This window comes from Ipomoea nil, unplaced genomic scaffold (genome assembly GCF_001879475.1).
Source record: "Ipomoea nil cultivar Tokyo-kokei standard unplaced genomic scaffold, Asagao_1.1 scaffold3069, whole genome shotgun sequence".
NCBI lineage: Eukaryota > Viridiplantae > Streptophyta > Magnoliopsida > Solanales > Convolvulaceae > Ipomoea > Ipomoea nil.
This window is the reverse complement of record NW_017619497.1, coordinates 9925648-9942913: the sequence shown is the minus strand read 5'-3', so window position 1 is coordinate 9942913 and position 17266 is coordinate 9925648. Positions and strand designations below refer to the sequence as shown.

Sequence of the window (17266 nt, the reverse complement as noted above, 5' to 3'; positions counted from 1 at the left end):
AGACTTTATGTGCATTAAGCCGCCTTTGTGGTTTCGGCTTATGTATGATGTTTTCCTCCATTGATTGCAACGTTGCCAGATTCTTTTCTTAAAATTATCATTTTTTCTTGTCTATATTTCAGATCAGAGTGACCCCCACCATACATAAAATGACACCACAGCAACCCATTTCCTTAACCCTCTGTATTTTAGTGAACTTCCATGAGTTTGCCATGTATCTGGTCCCAATTTGCTCTCATCATTATATTAAAGATGTGGTCACAGGAGTAAAGTTTAAAAACAATGATCCGGAATCGAGTCTCACCCGTGAGAGCAACTTCTCAAAGTGAGGGGTTATTTTTGCACAGTAAACAAGTAAGCAAAAGTCCGATATATGTATTTAGTTGAGTTACCATAATTTACATCATCTTTTTTAAATGCTTTGTCAGACTAGAGCGTGAGGCGAAGGCCTTTGGAATAGGATTCAATATTTGGGAACAATATATTGGAGATTTGGAGATAAATATTTAATGTCTAGTGCGTTACGTTATTGAGATATTAACATTTAAAATATGGGCTGTGGGCACCGGACGTGACGATCCATAATGGAATAAACAATTTGGAGAAGTTACTAGAACAACAGTGAAAGGAATAAAAAATGTTGAATATAATTAAGTTGGAGAAGTGTTATTATTCAGCCTTTTGCGATAAAAAAAAAGAAATTGAATGTCGTCCAAATAAAAGCGGGACAAATAAGCATGGAATGCGTGTCGTATATAAATTAAAAACTCTGATATGATTTGCGTCGTTTTATCCTGTCCCGCCTTCTATAATTAATATTCAACGATCGATCTTTAATTTAAGCTTTGGTATTTAGAAACAACACGAAATTCTTCTCGTCGATCTGTGAGTTTGTTTCGATCGACACCGTACGATGGGATCTGAGGATTCCTCGGATATTCTCCATGATTTTTTCCCGTTAATGAGAGTGTACAAGGATGGCAGAGTGGAAAGGCTTTCCGGCAACGATGTTGTTCCGGCCGACGTGGACGCCGAAACCGGAGTGAAGTGCAAGGACGTCGAGATTTCTCCGGACCCGAAGGTTTCCGCTAGGCTTTACCTCCCCAAAGGCGCCGGTGAGGGGCGGAAGCTTCCGGTTTTGGTGTACTTTCACGGCGGAGGGTTCATAGTTGAATCCGCCTTCTCCCCGACTTACATGAAGCATCTTTGCTTGGTGGCGGCGGAAGCTAACGCCGTGATCGTCTCCGTTGATTACAGGTTGGCCCCGGAGCACCCTCTCCCGGCGGCTTTCGACGACTCGTGGCGGGCGCTCAAGTGGGTCGCCGCCCATTCTAACGGCGGGGGAGACGAGGAGTGGCTGAAGGAGTACGTAGACTTTGACCGCGTGTTCCTCGGCGGCGACAGCGCCGGCGGCACCATAGCACACGGCATGGCCATGCGGGTCGGGCTGGAGGGACTGGACGGCGTTAAACTTGACGGCATAGTCCTCAACTGCCCATTTTTCTGGGGAAAAGATCCGATCGCCGGTGAGGGTGACGACGAGGGTGTTTCGACCTTCGTCGAGAATCTTTGGCGGTTCGTGAACCCGAAAACAACGGGGCTGGACGACCCGCAGTTGAACCCCGACAAGAACCCGGAATATGCGAAACTAGGATGTAACAGGGTCCTGGTTTACGTTGCGGAGCAGGACCCGTTACGCCACAGAGGGCGGCGATACACGGCGGAGCTGGCTAAACAGGGGTGGCAAGGAGAGTCGTCGGAGGTGGTGGAGGCTAAAGGTGAAAACCACGTTTTCAATTTGTTCACTCCGACGTCTGATAACGCCATGGCTATGGTGAAAAAGTTGGCCACTTTCTTTAATCATTCTCCATCTTCATCAATATAATATAATATTTTGAGCTTCCAATTCCTGCTGGCTGGCGTAACGTAATGTAATGGACAACTATTCCTGATATTCTATCGCTAATGCTTAATAATTTAGTATGATTGAAGTGTATTATCTACCTACCCTTAAATGTAAAATATTTTACATGTAATTTATCAAATATCTTTCTACAACTAACTAATGTTATCAATTAATCAAACCTGCTAACATAATTCACTAACAACTATATACCAAACACCTCCAATTTTAATATCTGTCTCATGTTATCATATCATGTGTGTGAGAATATAATAAGCACAAAAAATGAAGATGATCCGATCGAATATAAATTACCGTAAGCTTGCAATAAAACACAAATGTGAAATCTTAAGTTTATGTATAGTCCTGTTTGGTAACATATAAGTCAATTTTATCTTATTTGATCAATATTAACTATTTCATTTAGTTAAATAATTAATATAAGCGTTTGATTAATTAATTAGCTTTTTGTAACAGTTTACTGCTCTAAAATGTTAAAATTTAAAAAGCTATTCAAAGCAGGTTTTTTGATAAGATTTTTTAAAAAGTCATTTTGCATGTAATCAGCTAACAACTAATTTACCAAACATCTTTTTATCAACTAACACAATCAACTAACAGTTATTTACCAAACGCCTCTATGTTTTTCTAAATGCCACATATAAAATATAATGCCATGGCTATGGTGAAAAATTTGTTCACTTTATTCAATCATTGTCAATCTCATCAATATTATGGATTCCCTACCCATGTAATGTAACGAACAATAATTTACAACTATTTCTATTTTTCTAAGATTACGTCTTAAAACTCATTTTCAAATATATGTACCTCAACTACTACAAGTAATTTTTAGGCCAAAAGCGCTAGCAATAGAATATGTCAAACCATGAGCTGAGTACCATGCATACATATAATAATAAGTAAATAAAAACAATGCTTAATCATTTATTATTGAAGTGTATTTTGTACACTATTAACTGCTACTTATTATAAAGCATAGTACGTTCTTAGATGTGCAATAGACAATTTCTATATCTATCTCATGCTACCATCCATTGAAGTGTATAGTATTTTCTACCATATAATAATAAATAAATAAAACAACGGTTAATAGATTATTATTGATTTCTATCATATAATAATAAATAAATAAATCAAAACAATGCTTAATAAGTTACGGAGTATTATTGAAGTGTATGGTATTTTCTACACTCTTAATTGTAGCTCATAGTACATGTTTAGGTGTGTGATAAATAATTTTAATAACAAATCACGGCGATTTAATGGCTTAGCTGACAACGTTAAATGTTGATACGCACATAGAATCTGTCCAGTTTGAACATAATCTCACCCTGTCCCGAGATTCAAATTTTAGTCTCATCTCTCAAATACTGCCTACTGAACTATTGAACTAATTAAGTCAGTGCAGACAAATAATTTTAATATCTATCATGTGATATCATGTGTAAGAATATAATAAGAACAACAAATAAAAACGATACGATCGAGGATCGATTACCATAAGCTAATTAAGCAATCTGCATTCTGAATCCTATCCATCAATTCTAGTTGACTTTTAATCTTATCCGTCAATTATAACATTTTTAATGGTTGAGATGGGATCTCAGTATCTCATCTTATTAAGGGTCTCATTGGATTCTATATATATATATAGAGTTAATACCCAAAATCGTCCTCGACTATAGTGGTTTTTCTCAATTTCGTCCTAAACGACTTTGGTGACCTAATATCGTCCCAGACTTTTGTGTTTCGCTCAATTTAGTCCTCCATTTGTTATTCCGTCAAATTGGTGTTAATAAAGGGACAATTCAGTAACGTCAATATTGATCTCTCTTTACTTTCAACTTGTGAAGTGCGAAATTCCTCTTTCTTGTACGAATTACGCCCAGAATTACTCCCGGACCTGCAAATCAAATTTTATATTCGCAGTTTTAGGAGTAATTCTGGGAGTACTTCGTAAAAAAAAAGGGATTTCGCAGTTCACATGTCTATGAGTAAAGAGATGCCAATATTAAAATTACTGAATTGTCTATTTATTTAACACTAAATGGACATAATAACAAATGAGGGACTAAATTGAGCAAAAACACAAAAGTCTGGGACTAAATTGAGCGAAACACAAAAGTCTGGGACGATATTAGGTCACCAAAGTCGTTTATGACGAAATTGAGAAAAACCACTATAGTCGAGGACGATTTTAGGTATTAACTCTATATATATATATGTCTGTGTGTTCTATATATATATTGTCATCTTGGAAGTGCATGCGGCATCAGTTGATTAAGAGAATGGGAGACCAGAAAGGTTCCTCTGATGAGATACTCCATAATCTTTTCACTCTAATGAAAATATACAAAGACGGCCGTGTGGAAAGGTTATCCGGCACCGACGTCGTTCCGGCCGGCTTGGACGCCGAAACCGGAGTGCTGAGCAAAGACGTCGTGATTTCTCCGGAGCCCAAACTTTCCGCAAGGCTCTACTTGCCGCCCAGAACTCCTGCAGGCCGGAAACTTCCGCTTTTGTTGTACTTCCACGGCGGCGCGTTTGTGGTTGAGTCCGCCTTCTCGCCCACGTACATGAAGCCGCTCAACATGCTGGCGGCGGAGGCCAACGTCTTGATCGTGTCGGTGGATTTCAGATTAGCCCCGGAGCACCCTCTCCCGGCGGCTTATGACGACGGGTGGACGGCTCTCAAATGGGCCGCTTCCCACGCCGCCGGCAACGGCGGCGAGGAGTGGCTGAAGGAGTATGCTGACTTCGACCGGGTGTTCCTCGGCGGCGACAGCGTCGGCGCCAACATATCACACAACATGGCACTTCGGGTCGGGTCGACGGAGAATAATAACGTTGACGGCGTCAAAATTAACGGACTTTTCTTCAACTGTCCATTTTTCTGGGGGGAGGAAAAGATCGGCAATGAAGGTGCCATTCCGATCTTCTGCACGTTCTTTGAGACCATCTGGCGGGTCGCCCTGCCGGAAGCCACGGGGCTGGACGACCCGCGTATCAACCCCGCGAAAGACCCGGAACTAGGAAAACTGGGGTCCAAGAGAGTGCTAATTTATGTTCCAGAGAACGATCCATTAAAGCACAGAGGGTGGCTGTACAAGGAAGCATTGGTTAGCAGTGGGTGGCAAGGAGCGGCGGAGGTGGTGGAGGTTAAAGGGGAACACCATATTTTCAATTTGAATAACCCCACCTGTGATAACGCCATGGCTATGCTTAAAAAGCTCGCCACTTTCTTCCAAGACCACAACCCCTAATACATACATAATGCATAAATAAATGAAATCGAGGTCGAGCCCATCACACAATATCACCGATTTTGTTTAGGTAATAAGATCCAGCTGAGGTCCAACCCATGGCATAGAATCATGGATGCGATCCCGACCATACATGACACCGCAACTACCCATTTCCTTAAGCCGTTGTCTTTAATTTTAGTGCTTCCATGAGTTAGTTTGTCATGTATCTGGTCCTAATTTGCTGCCATGCTTCATTTTATTGGAGATCAATTAATAATATTTAATGTCTGGTGCGTTACATTATTCATAATTTTCACATATTAAAATATGTCAAGTAGCATATAGCTCAATGCATCTCTGTAGCTCTGCAAAATAGAAGGTTACATAATCGAATGGTGAAGAGATAGAAAATGTTGAATAGTTAATAGTTAATCGTATTATTTTATATTAGATAGTTAATAATTTTTATTTTTTTAAATGTCCTAACAATTTGATGAAGTATTTCATTTATAGTGAAAAGCGATATCACATGGAATAGCATGTTAAAGAGTCACTAACAACGGGCCAGTTTCTCAATTCACTTTCGTGACTTGAGACTTGAGAGTAAGGATAAGTAGTAAATAAAACACAATGTAAAGGACGCAACTAATAATGTTAATTTTATCACTTTCGGCCAGTCGGATACCTTAGGATTGGATTTTAAAGCTTAGGATTAATCTAATGTAAAATGGTAAATCTTAATATGAGAAGGAGTATTTTCATTATATAGGTAAACAATGAAAATTTGTAAAAGTGAATTCTAAAAATACATATTGGGCAATGGACTCCTTATAAGGGGTCGTTTGGTTCACGGAATGTCAGATTACCTTAGGGAATGTTAGATTGCTGGGAATGTTAGATTACCGGGAATGTTAGATTCCTGTGTTTGGTTAAAATTGGGGTATGTAATATAATCATGTTTGGTTTAGGGTTATCTTTTATTCACACACTATAATATCCTTAACATATTTTTATATATTTTAATAAATTTAAAAATTAAAATAAATAAATAAACAGTATCATATATAATTACATGATTTTAAAATATTAACTAAAATATTGAACTTGAGAAACAAAATTTTTTTTATATGCTAACCTAAAATAAAAAATATATAATTACAAAAATAATTATATATATATATATATATATATATATATATATATATGTGTGTGTGTGTGTGTGTGTGTGTGTGTGTGTGTGTGTGTGTGTGTGTGTGTGATAAACTAAAATAACCAAGGTTATCTTACATAACCTTATAAATTGAAGGGAATCACATTCCCTTCAAAATCCTATGTGGAGGGAATGTGACATTCCTGGGGAATGTTAGATTCCCTGAGATAATGTGAACCAAACATAGGAATGTGAGCTTTGGAATGTCACATTCCCTTGGTTATGTTATATAACCTGAACCAAACGCGGGGTCATTTGGTTCACGGAATGTCAGATTACCTTAGGGAATGTTAGATTGCTGGGAATGTTAGATTACTGGGAATCTTAGATTCCTGTGTTTGGTTAAAATTGGGGTATGTTATATAATCATGTTTGGTTTAGGGTTATCTTTTATACACACACTATAATATCTCTAACATAACTAAGGTTATCTTACATAACCTAAGAAATTGAAGGGAATCACATTCCCTTCAAAATCCTATGTGGAGGGAATGTGACATTCCTTGGGAATGTTAGATTCCCTCAGATAATATGAACCAAACATAGGAATCTGAGCTTTGGAATGTCACATTCCCTTGGTTATGTTATATAACCTGAACCAAACGCCCCCTAAGGGTGTGTTTGGTTGGTGGATTTTGCCCATAGGAATGGGTATGAAAGTGATTGTTGTTGTTTGGTTGATAGGTTTTTAGAACACTACTATGGGTTTCGAATACCCCATCAATTGAAAAACTCATACCCAAATACAATAAGAGTTTCATTCCCTTATTCATTTTCAAGCACTACTATAAGTAACCATTCCCATTCCACCCTACTACCAAACATGTTAAATACTTTCACCAAAACTCATTACCATTACCAAGTATTTGATACCCATTCCGATTCTCATGTGCGAACCAAACACACCCTAATTTTTTTTTTTTTAAATACTCTTGATTTTTTAAGTACATGATCGTATATGTTCTATACTTTCTCAAACTTTTTTCAACCCGAAGAGTGAATGCCCCCACCACCGGAGTTCGATCTTGTGACTACTCATTTAGAATGATAACTGAGGTGTCAATACATGGTAACGTAGTTGGCATTTTTTGTCTTAGTTAAATTTAAAGATTTTTTATATTAATTTTACACAACTTCATAGCCCAATCGTACACGTGTCAAGTCAATTTCATTGGCAAGGTGTAGAGCTATTAAAACGAGCCCAACACGACGGGTTGGGTCTGTTAACCCGTATTTTAAAGGGTTGGGTCGAAAAATTTCCAACTCGGCTCGTATAACCCGTGTGGGATATGGGTTATACGTGTTGGACCGTGGAGTACAAATAATATTTTTCTTTTTAAAAAAATTGCTCCATAATCCTTATCAAATTAAGTCATCAACTTTAAAAATCTTACCCAATTTCGTCCTCCCGTCAATTTTGAGCCGTAGGATGATAATCAATTTGAGATGTACGATGATAACAGATGACAAAATTGAGTAAGATTTTCAAAGTTGAGGACATAATTTGGTAAGAATGATAATCAAGAATCAAATCGATAATTTTACTATAGTCAATGGACCAAATCGGTCCTTAACTCTATATAATATTATTTTTCTCAAGTACACAATACTATTGTCTAATTTATATATACATTCTTCCAACTAATTTATATATACATAACTTTATATATACTGCCAATCGATATGCTGTGCATCCGTATGCACCGTGCATGGTGCATACAGATGCAAAAACAACGTCGTTTTGACATCTAACTTAAAAAAAAAAATCATAATTGCATAACTACACATCCATAATTTCATAACTATACATTCAGAATTACATAATTACACATCCATAATTTTATAACTATAAATCCAGAATTGCATAACTACACATCCATAACTTCATAACTATACATCTAGAATTGCATAACTATACATCCAGAATTGCATAACTATACATCTATAACGTCATAACTATAAAATCCAGAATTGCATAACTACACCATGCATAATTACACATCCATAATTTCATAACTATAAATCCAGAATTACATACCTACACATCCATAATTTCATAACTAAAAATTGAAAATGAATAAACTAAAAAATAAACAACATAGTGTTGTTGCTGGGAATCGAAACTGATTTTTTTTTGTTAAGTAAGATGCGCGTTAACGATGTCATTTTTGCATCTGTATGCACCATACACAGCATGGTACATTCGAATGCACAACATAATTTGCCCTACATAATTTGCCCTATACTGCACTGTCCTACCTACTTCATATACATAAAGACAATTGGGCCTAATTTAGCTTTTAATTAACCCAAAAAAAAAAAAAAAACACAAAGTCAAAATCTGTTTTTCGCTGTGCATGCAGTCCAGTGTTGTTGTGGCAACCATGAAAATGCTGACCACTTTCTTCAATAATCATGGTCGATCTTGATCAATAATTTGGGTTACTTGTGGGCGTAACGTAACGGACAATAATTTACAACTATTCATAATTTCTTATTTCCTAAGATTACGTTTTAAAACTCGTTTTCAACTATATTATGATTTATGTACCTCCACTACCCATTTTAGGTACGAAGCTCTAGCAATAAAATATGCTAGACCGTGAGACGTGAGGTACCATATAATAATAAGTAAATAAAAACAATGCTTAATAAATTATTGAAGTGTATTATCTGCACTATTAGTTCCTACTTATTATAAAACTTAGTACGTGGTTAGGTCTGTGATAGATAATTTTAATATCTATCTCATGTTACCCTGTTAAAGAATTTAATAAGCACATAAAACGAAGACAACCTGACTAAGAATAGATTACAATAAGCTTAGCTTGCAAGAAATTATAGACGTAAAATCTTGAATTGACTAGGCTCTGATATGTGACGTGTTTCTAAAACCCACATATAAAATATAACACCTTTCATATAAAATCTGGATGGTATAGCTAAACGTTTGGATGATGATGAGGGAATCTAGTAATCATGTGCTACTCGAATATATAATGTGTATTATGTGAATTTTATTTCTATCCGCTCGCTATTTAAGTGACATTTGTAATTGTCTTTGTTGGCTTTTTGATTTGCGCCATCAACTGCGGTTCAACACAACCGGTTAGGAAATAAAAAATAATAATAATTAGAGATCTAACCTCGACGGCGACAGTGTGAGAATTATGTTTTAAATGGGCAGATTCCTTGTGCACACAAACATTTGGTCCTGTCTGCTGATCTATTGAGTCACTGTAATTTACATCATTCCAAATGCTCTGTCGGGCCGGGGTATAGGGGGTCCTTAGGACTGGGGATTCAACTTTTGGGAGAAGAAAACAATTAGGGAAATAAATAAAAAAAATTGCTGTAGACTATTATTGCCTTGTGCAAGGATTTCGAACCTCTTACAAGTTGTTTTTCAATTTATTTATACAACTCAAAATCTAATTATGGTACTTGACCAAAATTAAGAAACTAAATTAGGATTCCGACGACGGGTAATTGTTCAACAATCGTTAGAACCCTAATTAGTTGTTATTACCAGTGGGCAGTGGATAACCAACTATTAAGATCAAATACCAAAAAAAAAAAAAAAAAACTATTTGATGTGTTTAATTGCACATTTTTTAAATTCAAAGATTTAAATACGTTTTTGGTATAAACCCTATTTGATGCCACCCCGTCCTTGTCCCTATGGAGATGGAAAAGCTCTCTCTATCTCTACACCCGTTCCCGTCCTCGTCCCATCCTGTTAAGACAAATACAGAATTTTTCCATTGAGTTTGAATTGAATTGCCTTCTTTAGAAGAGTCTCATTTTCCATTCCAAAACTTAGTTTACAACAGATTTTACAATCTCAACTCTGATTCAATAATGGCCTACCAAAAAAGAAAAAAGTATTAGTACATGTTTAATTGTTTAATTTGGTGCACGATAAAATATTTCAATCTCAATCTACTCCCTACTCCGTAGTCCGGCCAATTATATTATCGTTTAGATTTGAATAGAATATATAACGTACGTACACTGCATGGCTGATAGTCAAGCTAATTAAGCAATCTGCATTCTTGCAGATTCTTATATATATATACATATATGTGTGTGACTGCGTGTTCTATATTGTCATCTTGGAATTGAACTATTGAAGTGCATCCATTAGTTGAACAGAATGGCAGATCAGAAAGGTTCCTCCGATGAGATACTCCATGAACTTTTCGGTCTAATGAAAATATACAAAGACGGCCGTGTGGAAAGGTTATCCGGCACCGACGTCGTTCCGGCCGGCTTGGACGCCGAAACCGGAGTGCTAAGCAAAGACGTCGTGATTTCTCCGGAGCCCAAAGTGTCTGCAAGGCTCTACCTGCCGCCCAAAATTCCTGCCGGCGAGAAACTTCCGCTTTTGTTGTATTTCCACGGCGGCGCGTTTGTGACTGAGTCCGCCTTCTCCCCCACGTACATGAAGCCGCTCAACTTGCTGGCGGCGGAGGCCAACGTCTTGATCGCGTCGGTGGATTTCAGATTGGCCCCGGAGCACCCTCTCCCGGCGGCTTATGACGACGGGTGGACGGCTCTGAAATGGGCCGCTTCCCACGCCGCCGGCGACGGCGGCGAGGAGTGGCTGAATGAGTACGCTGACTTCGACGGCGGAGTGTTCCTCGGCGGCGACAGCGTCGGCGCCAACATATCCCACCACCTGGCAATGCGGGTCGGGTCGACGGAGGATAATAGCGTGGACGGCGTCAAAATTAACGGACTTTTCTTCAACTGTCCGTTTTTCTGGGGAGAGGAAAAGATCGGCGATGACCTTGCTATCCAGTTCATCTCCCCGTTCGTGGAGACGATTTGGAAAATCGCCCTGCCGGAAGCCACGGGGCTGGACGACCCGCGTATCAACCCGGCGAAGGACCCGGAACTGGGAAAACTGGGTTGCAAGAGAGTTCTAATTTATGTTGCAGAGAAAGATGTATTAAAGCACAGAGGGTGGCAGTACAAGGAAGCATTGATTAGCAGTGGGTGGCAAGGGGCGGCGGAGGTGGTGGAGGTCAAAGGGGAAGAACATATTTTCAATTTGAATAAGCCCACCTGTGATAACGCCATGGCTATGCTTAAAAACCTCGCCACTTTCTTCCACGACTCCAACCCCTAATCACGCCTGCACCTGCTCCAATTTCACAATATAAATTAAATAAATAAATAAGTGGTCGAACTCGTCACACAAAGTCTTTTGATCTTAGTGTGATTATCTTCAATTCCTCTCGGTGCAACGTAACACTTCACATTTGCATAAGAGTTTTTTTTTTTTTTTTTTTTTTTTTTTGTTAGTGTGGTCGTTAATCTGATTTGCAATTAGTAATAATTATGTAATAATAAAAAAAATCTTTCTTGGTGTGGTTCGTAACTAAGTCCTCCATGTTTTTTTTTGGTGGGCCCCACTTAAGCGGACAAAAACCAATGTTTTATGTAACATAACATTTTATTCTCTCTCTTCATCCTCTCTCAAAAATCACACCAAAATTTACTAGTGAGGATACCCTAATAAGTCAAGAAATTGAGCTTATATATTAAATAAATTAATTAGTACTAAGTATTTCAATAAATTTATATAATCATTTTAAATATATATATATAAATTGAATAAGAATACATATCACATGATAAGTGAAAATAAATATTTAAAATTATATATGAAGTTGATAAATTAAGTGTATGTTTCATTCTAAGCACGCCTCATTATCATCTCTAATTGCAACCACTAAGCCCCTAATGAGACAAATTCAGACTTTGGCATATGAAACTTTTTTGCTGTATACTTCGGCCCAATTAAATATCAATAATCAACAGGTAATATGTTTGAAAATTTTATGACTTCGATCCATCCCATGTTCCATTGTTGTTGATTATTAATTGTTGTTGGTAATGGACCTTATTACCCGGACAGATAGTTAGCACGTGAAGCGTCCTCTAAGTCATCACATCTATCTGTGTTCTTTTAGCATTAACACGTGACGTGACCGACTTAATTGACATGTAGATGAGCACCACGTACCTCTCGTTAGCAGGAATTTCAGCATGTGTTCCTTAGTCTAGCGTTATAAAAGTCATATTGTTCCACAAAAGAGGGGAACAATTCGTTTCGAAAACATCCTTAGTACTTTTCGACCTTTGAAACTTTAGCGATATTTCGTGTACTAAGAGTATAATTACATACATAAAACATCATCTTTTACTCATACTTATACGCCAAAACTAATGTAACATCATATAATATAATTAACATTATCAACTACATAGGTACAAAATAACAACTATTGAAGGTGTGTCAAAACTCAAAATGCATGCATAGATGTGGACGTAACATTGGAATGCGATTAAATTGGGTAAGAATTAGAAACATTATATTACTTTGTTTAGTTACCGTTGCTACCCTCAACCTTGCTATGGTTTGTCTAGCTTCTTGTTGATTGTTTAGTGCTAGTGCCTAGTTGCTTGTGATTGTGTGTTACGTGACATTTCATTCCCATACACTCACCATCACTCATTTTTGTTACAACCACACGGAGATTAAGGGACCTTCGTCTCCATGGCTGTAGATGAAAAAGGTACCTTCGTCTCTGGCCATGGAGACGAAGGGACCCAGCCGGAGACGATTTCTTCATCTCCGACAAGTTTTTTTTTTTTTAATTAAATATTTATTTTTTCCTTTAAAAATCAATAAACTAAGAAAAAGTACCATTCTATCCCTGAATTTCACGGTGCAAACAAGAGAAACTAAAGAGGAACGCAGAGAAGGTCAAATTTTAAAAGTCAAAGGACTACGCTGAAACAATTGAAAGTTTAGAACTATAGATGGCAAAACCATCAACTCGAGGGACGACCCTGGCTGGTATTAACTCTAATAAGTAAATAAAAACAATCTTCCAAAAACAATGCTTAATAATTTAATATTGAAGTGTATTCATTATCTACACTATTAATCATGGTTGCAGTAGGCGCTGGGCGCTAGTCGGGCGCCCGGGCAGCGCCTAGCGCCTAAGCGGCCTAGTCGGCGCCTAGGCGGAATCTAGGCGGCGCTAGGCGGTCGCGAAAAAAACAGTAGCAGACTTGCAATTTGACAATTTTAATGAGGCTGTTTTCAACATTCAATCAAATAACACATCCAAATAAATGACATAATGACAATTCATAAGTCATAACATCAAAAGAATATTAAAAAAATAAAAACTCAAATGAAATACCCAAATACTTTAATCATCCAAAGATTGAAAGTATCAAACTAGTCTACAAGTGTATATATGTCATATTATATGTATTTGTCATATAAATGGAAAAAATTAGCAAGGTTGAGTTGGTCGGGTTAACTCGACTAACTCGACAGAAATTGACGAGTTAACTCGGCGTAATCGGACGAGTTAGGCGCTAGGCGGCTGAATTAGGCGCTAGGCGGGCGCCTAGGCGGCCGGTCTCCTAGGCGGGAGCCTAGGGCGGAAATCGCCACGGCCTATGGGCGCCCAGCGCCTAGGCGCCGATTACTCGGTGCCTAGGCGGGATTTTTACAACCCTGCTATTAATTGCAACTTATTATAAAACATAGTACTTTTTTTAAAAAAACATAAAACATAGTACTTGGTTAGGTATAATTTTAATATCTATCTCATATTACCCTATTAAAGAATATAATAAGCACATAAAACTAAGACAACCCGACTAAGGATAGATTACAATAAGCTTAACTGACAAGAAATTATAAATATAAAATCTTGAATTGACCCTGCTCTGTGACGTGTTTTTAAAACCCACATATAAAATATAACATCTTTAATTTGATATAAAATCTGGGTGATAGTTAACCTTTGGATGATGATGATGGAATATAATCTAGTAATCACGTATTACTCAAATATGTAATGTGTATTAGGTAGATTTTATTTCTATCCACTCGCCATATAAGTTACATTTGTAATTGTCTTTATTGGCTTTTCGATGTGTGCCATCGATTATGGTTCAACACAACCGATTAGGAATTAAAAAAACAAGTAGGGAATATAAAAAAATATTTGTTGTAGACTATTATTGCCTTGAGCAAGGATTTTGAACCTCTTATTACAAATTGTTTTTCAATTTATTTATAAAAATACAACTCAAAATCTAATTACGGTACTTCACCAAAATTAAGAAACTAAATCCCATAGATCATGCACATTAATTAGAGTTCCGGGACGGGTAATTGTTCAACAATCGTTAGAGCCCTAAATAGTTGTTATTACGGTGGATAATCAACTATTAGGATCAAATGCACAAAAATAACTATTGATGTGTTTAATTGCACACTTTTAAAATTTATATATTTAATTACTTTTTCCGTATAAAATTTAAGTACTTATTTAACCATTTTTCAATATAATATAATATATATAATTTTAAGATTCCAAATTGGACTTAAAATGGGATGTCACTTCACCCCGTCATTGTCTTTAGAGGAAATGGAAAAACTCTCTCCATCTCTGCACTCATTCCTCGTTTCCGTCCCATCCCTGTTAAGACAAAGACCAAAATTTTTCATCGAGTTCGGATTGAATGACCTTCATTAGGAGAGTTGTATTTTCCATTCCAAAACTTACTTTACACCAGATTTTACAATCTCAACTCTGATTCAATAATGGCCTAAAAAAAAATATTAGTACATGTTTGTTTAATAATTTGGTCCATGATAAAATATTTCAATCTCAATCACCTCTCCGTAGTCCGGTCAATTTTATATATTATCGTTTAGATTTGAATAAAATAACGTACGTACGCTGCATGGCTAATAGTCAAGCTAAGCTAATTAAGCAATCTGCATCCTTGCAGATTCTTATATATACATATATGTGTGTGTGTTATATTGTCATCTTGAAATTGAAGTGCATCCATTAGTTGAACATATATAATGGGTCAGACAGGTTCCTCCGATGAGATACTCCACGATCTTTTCTGTCTAATGAAAATACACAAAGACGGCCGTGTGGAAAGGTTATCCGGCACCGACGTCGTTCCGGCCGGCTTGGACGCCGTAACCGGAGTGCTAAGCAAAGACGTCGTGATTTCTCCGGAGCCCAAAGTTTCTGCTAGGCTCTACCTGCCGCCCAAAATTCCTACCGGCGGGAAACTTCCGCTTTTGTTGTATTTCCACGGCGGCGCGTTTGTGACTGAGTCCGCCTTCTCCCCCACGTACATGAAGCCGCTCAACTTGCTGGCGGCGGAGGCCAACGTCTTGATCGTGTCGGTGGATTTCAGATTGGCCCCGGAGCACCCTCTCCCGGCGGCGTATGACGACGGGTGGACGGCTCTGAAATGGGCCGCTTCCCACGCCGCCGGCGACGGCGGCGAGGAGTGGCTGAATCAGTACGCTGATTTCGACGGCGGAGTGTTCCTCGGCGGCGACAGCGTCGGCGCCAACATATCACACCACCTGGCACTGCGGGTCGGGTCGACGGAGGATAATAGCGTGGACGGCGTCAAAATTAACGGACTTTTCTTCAACTGTCCGGTTTTCTGGGGAGAGGAAAAGATCGGCGATGAAGCTGCTATCCAGTTCATCACCCCGTTCGTGGAGACCATGTGGAAAATCGCCCTGCCGGAAGCCACGGGGTTTGACGACCCGCGTATCAACCCCGCAAAGGACCCGGAACTGGGAAAACTGGGTTGCAAGAGAGTTCTAATTTATGTTGCAGAGAAAGATGTATTAAAGCACAGAGGGTGGCAGTACAAGGAAGCATTGGTTAGCAGTGGGTGGCAAGGGGCGGCGGAGGTGGTGGAGGTTAACGGGGAACACCATATTTTCAGCTTGACTAACCCCACCTGTAATAACGCCATGGCTATGCTTAAAAACCTCGCCACTTTCTTCCACCACTCCAACCCATAATCACACCTGCAGGATCCAATCAATTTCACAATATAAATTAAATAAATAAATGAGAGGTGGAGCTCATCACACAAAGTCATCTGATCTTAGTGTGATTATCTTCAATTCCTCTAGGTGCAGTGTAACTTCACATTTGATGCATAAGAGTTTTTCTAGTGTTGTTGTTATTCCGGTTTGCGATTAGTATGTAATCAAATCCATGTATAATAATAATAATAATTATTATCTAATAAAAAAGCTCTTTCTTGGTGTGGTTTGTAACTAAGTCCTCCGTGTACTCTCATTTGGAAGCTACATATGCGATACCTTGCTAGTACTGTTATGTTTCATTCTAAGCACGCCTCATTATCATCTCTAATTGCCTTGAAAATTTTTTGCTGTATACTTCGGCCCAATTAAATATCAATAATCAACAGATAATGGGGATGTTTGATAAATAGTTGTTAACTGATTGATTTAGTGAATTTGACTATGGGTGAAAATGGGCCAAGCTAAACAAGTCTTTAGAAAATTAGGCCTAGGCCTGGGCCCCTGTATGTAGGCTTTTTGTTAGGCTCAAGCCTGAGGCTGCCGTTGGCTTAGCCTGACTTGAAGCCTTTTTAAAAGTCTATTTAATATATAAGCCTTTAAAAAAAGTTTCAAAGTGGGTCCTAAATAGGCTTTGAACCTATTTAAGGCCTTCATTTTAAAGCCTTTTAAAGTATACATGTAAAAAAAATTTACAAAAAAAAAAATACTTAATACATACATAAGTATATTACCACAAATATATGTATCATACTATAAAATTACAATCAATTAATAACCATAATATTACAAAACTATAAGTTCATATTTCATAATACAATATTCAACAACACAAGTTTAATAATAATAAGTAGGAGTTCATAATACAAAATTCAACAATACAAATTTAATAACCACAAGTCCATAATCCAAAAGTTCAACACAAGTTTAACAATAACAAAACCATATATTCACAATAGAAGCATAAT

General features: G+C 37.7%; 4 protein-coding genes across 4 annotated transcripts; all 4 read left to right on the top strand.

Annotated features, from left to right (window-relative positions):
- The first annotated feature begins 751 nt into the window (after positions 1-751).
- LOC109165607 (probable carboxylesterase 12) lies at positions 752-1983 on the top strand. Its single transcript, XM_019314450.1, has 2 exons — positions 752-837; positions 871-1983. The coding sequence occupies exon 2, from the start codon at positions 914-916 to the stop codon at positions 1883-1885; it is 972 nt and encodes a 323-aa protein (XP_019169995.1). The 5' UTR covers positions 752-837; positions 871-913; the 3' UTR covers positions 1886-1983.
- A 2197-nt stretch (positions 1984-4180) lies between these two features.
- LOC109165605 (probable carboxylesterase 2) lies at positions 4181-16536 on the top strand. The gene is made up of 3 exons (XM_019314448.1): positions 4181-5206; positions 5710-5715; positions 16290-16536. Exon 1 carries the CDS (start codon positions 4192-4194, stop codon positions 5188-5190), a length of 999 nt encoding a protein of 332 aa, XP_019169993.1. The 5' UTR covers positions 4181-4191; the 3' UTR covers positions 5191-5206; positions 5710-5715; positions 16290-16536.
- Positions 10539-11516, top strand: LOC109164856 (probable carboxylesterase 2). Its single transcript, XM_019313402.1, has one exon. The coding sequence runs from the start codon at positions 10539-10541 to the stop codon at positions 11514-11516; it is 978 nt and encodes a 325-aa protein (XP_019168947.1).
- On the top strand, positions 15246-16536 carry LOC109165606 (probable carboxylesterase 2). The gene has a single exon (XM_019314449.1). The coding sequence runs from the start codon at positions 15297-15299 to the stop codon at positions 16269-16271; it is 975 nt and encodes a 324-aa protein (XP_019169994.1). The 5' UTR covers positions 15246-15296; the 3' UTR covers positions 16272-16536.
- Positions 16537-17266: the final 730 nt, after the last annotated feature.

Excerpts from the sequence above, each read along its gene's own strand:
- LOC109165605 (XM_019314448.1), top strand. The coding sequence starts at position 4,192 with ATGCGGCATCAGTTGATTAAGAGAATGGGAGACCAGAAAGGTTCCTCT.
- LOC109165607 (XM_019314450.1), top strand. The coding sequence starts at position 914 with ATGGGATCTGAGGATTCCTCGGATATTCTCCATGATTTTTTCCCGTTA.
- LOC109164856 (XM_019313402.1), top strand. The coding sequence starts at position 10,539 with ATGGCAGATCAGAAAGGTTCCTCCGATGAGATACTCCATGAACTTTTC.
- LOC109165606 (XM_019314449.1), top strand. The coding sequence starts at position 15,297 with ATGGGTCAGACAGGTTCCTCCGATGAGATACTCCACGATCTTTTCTGT.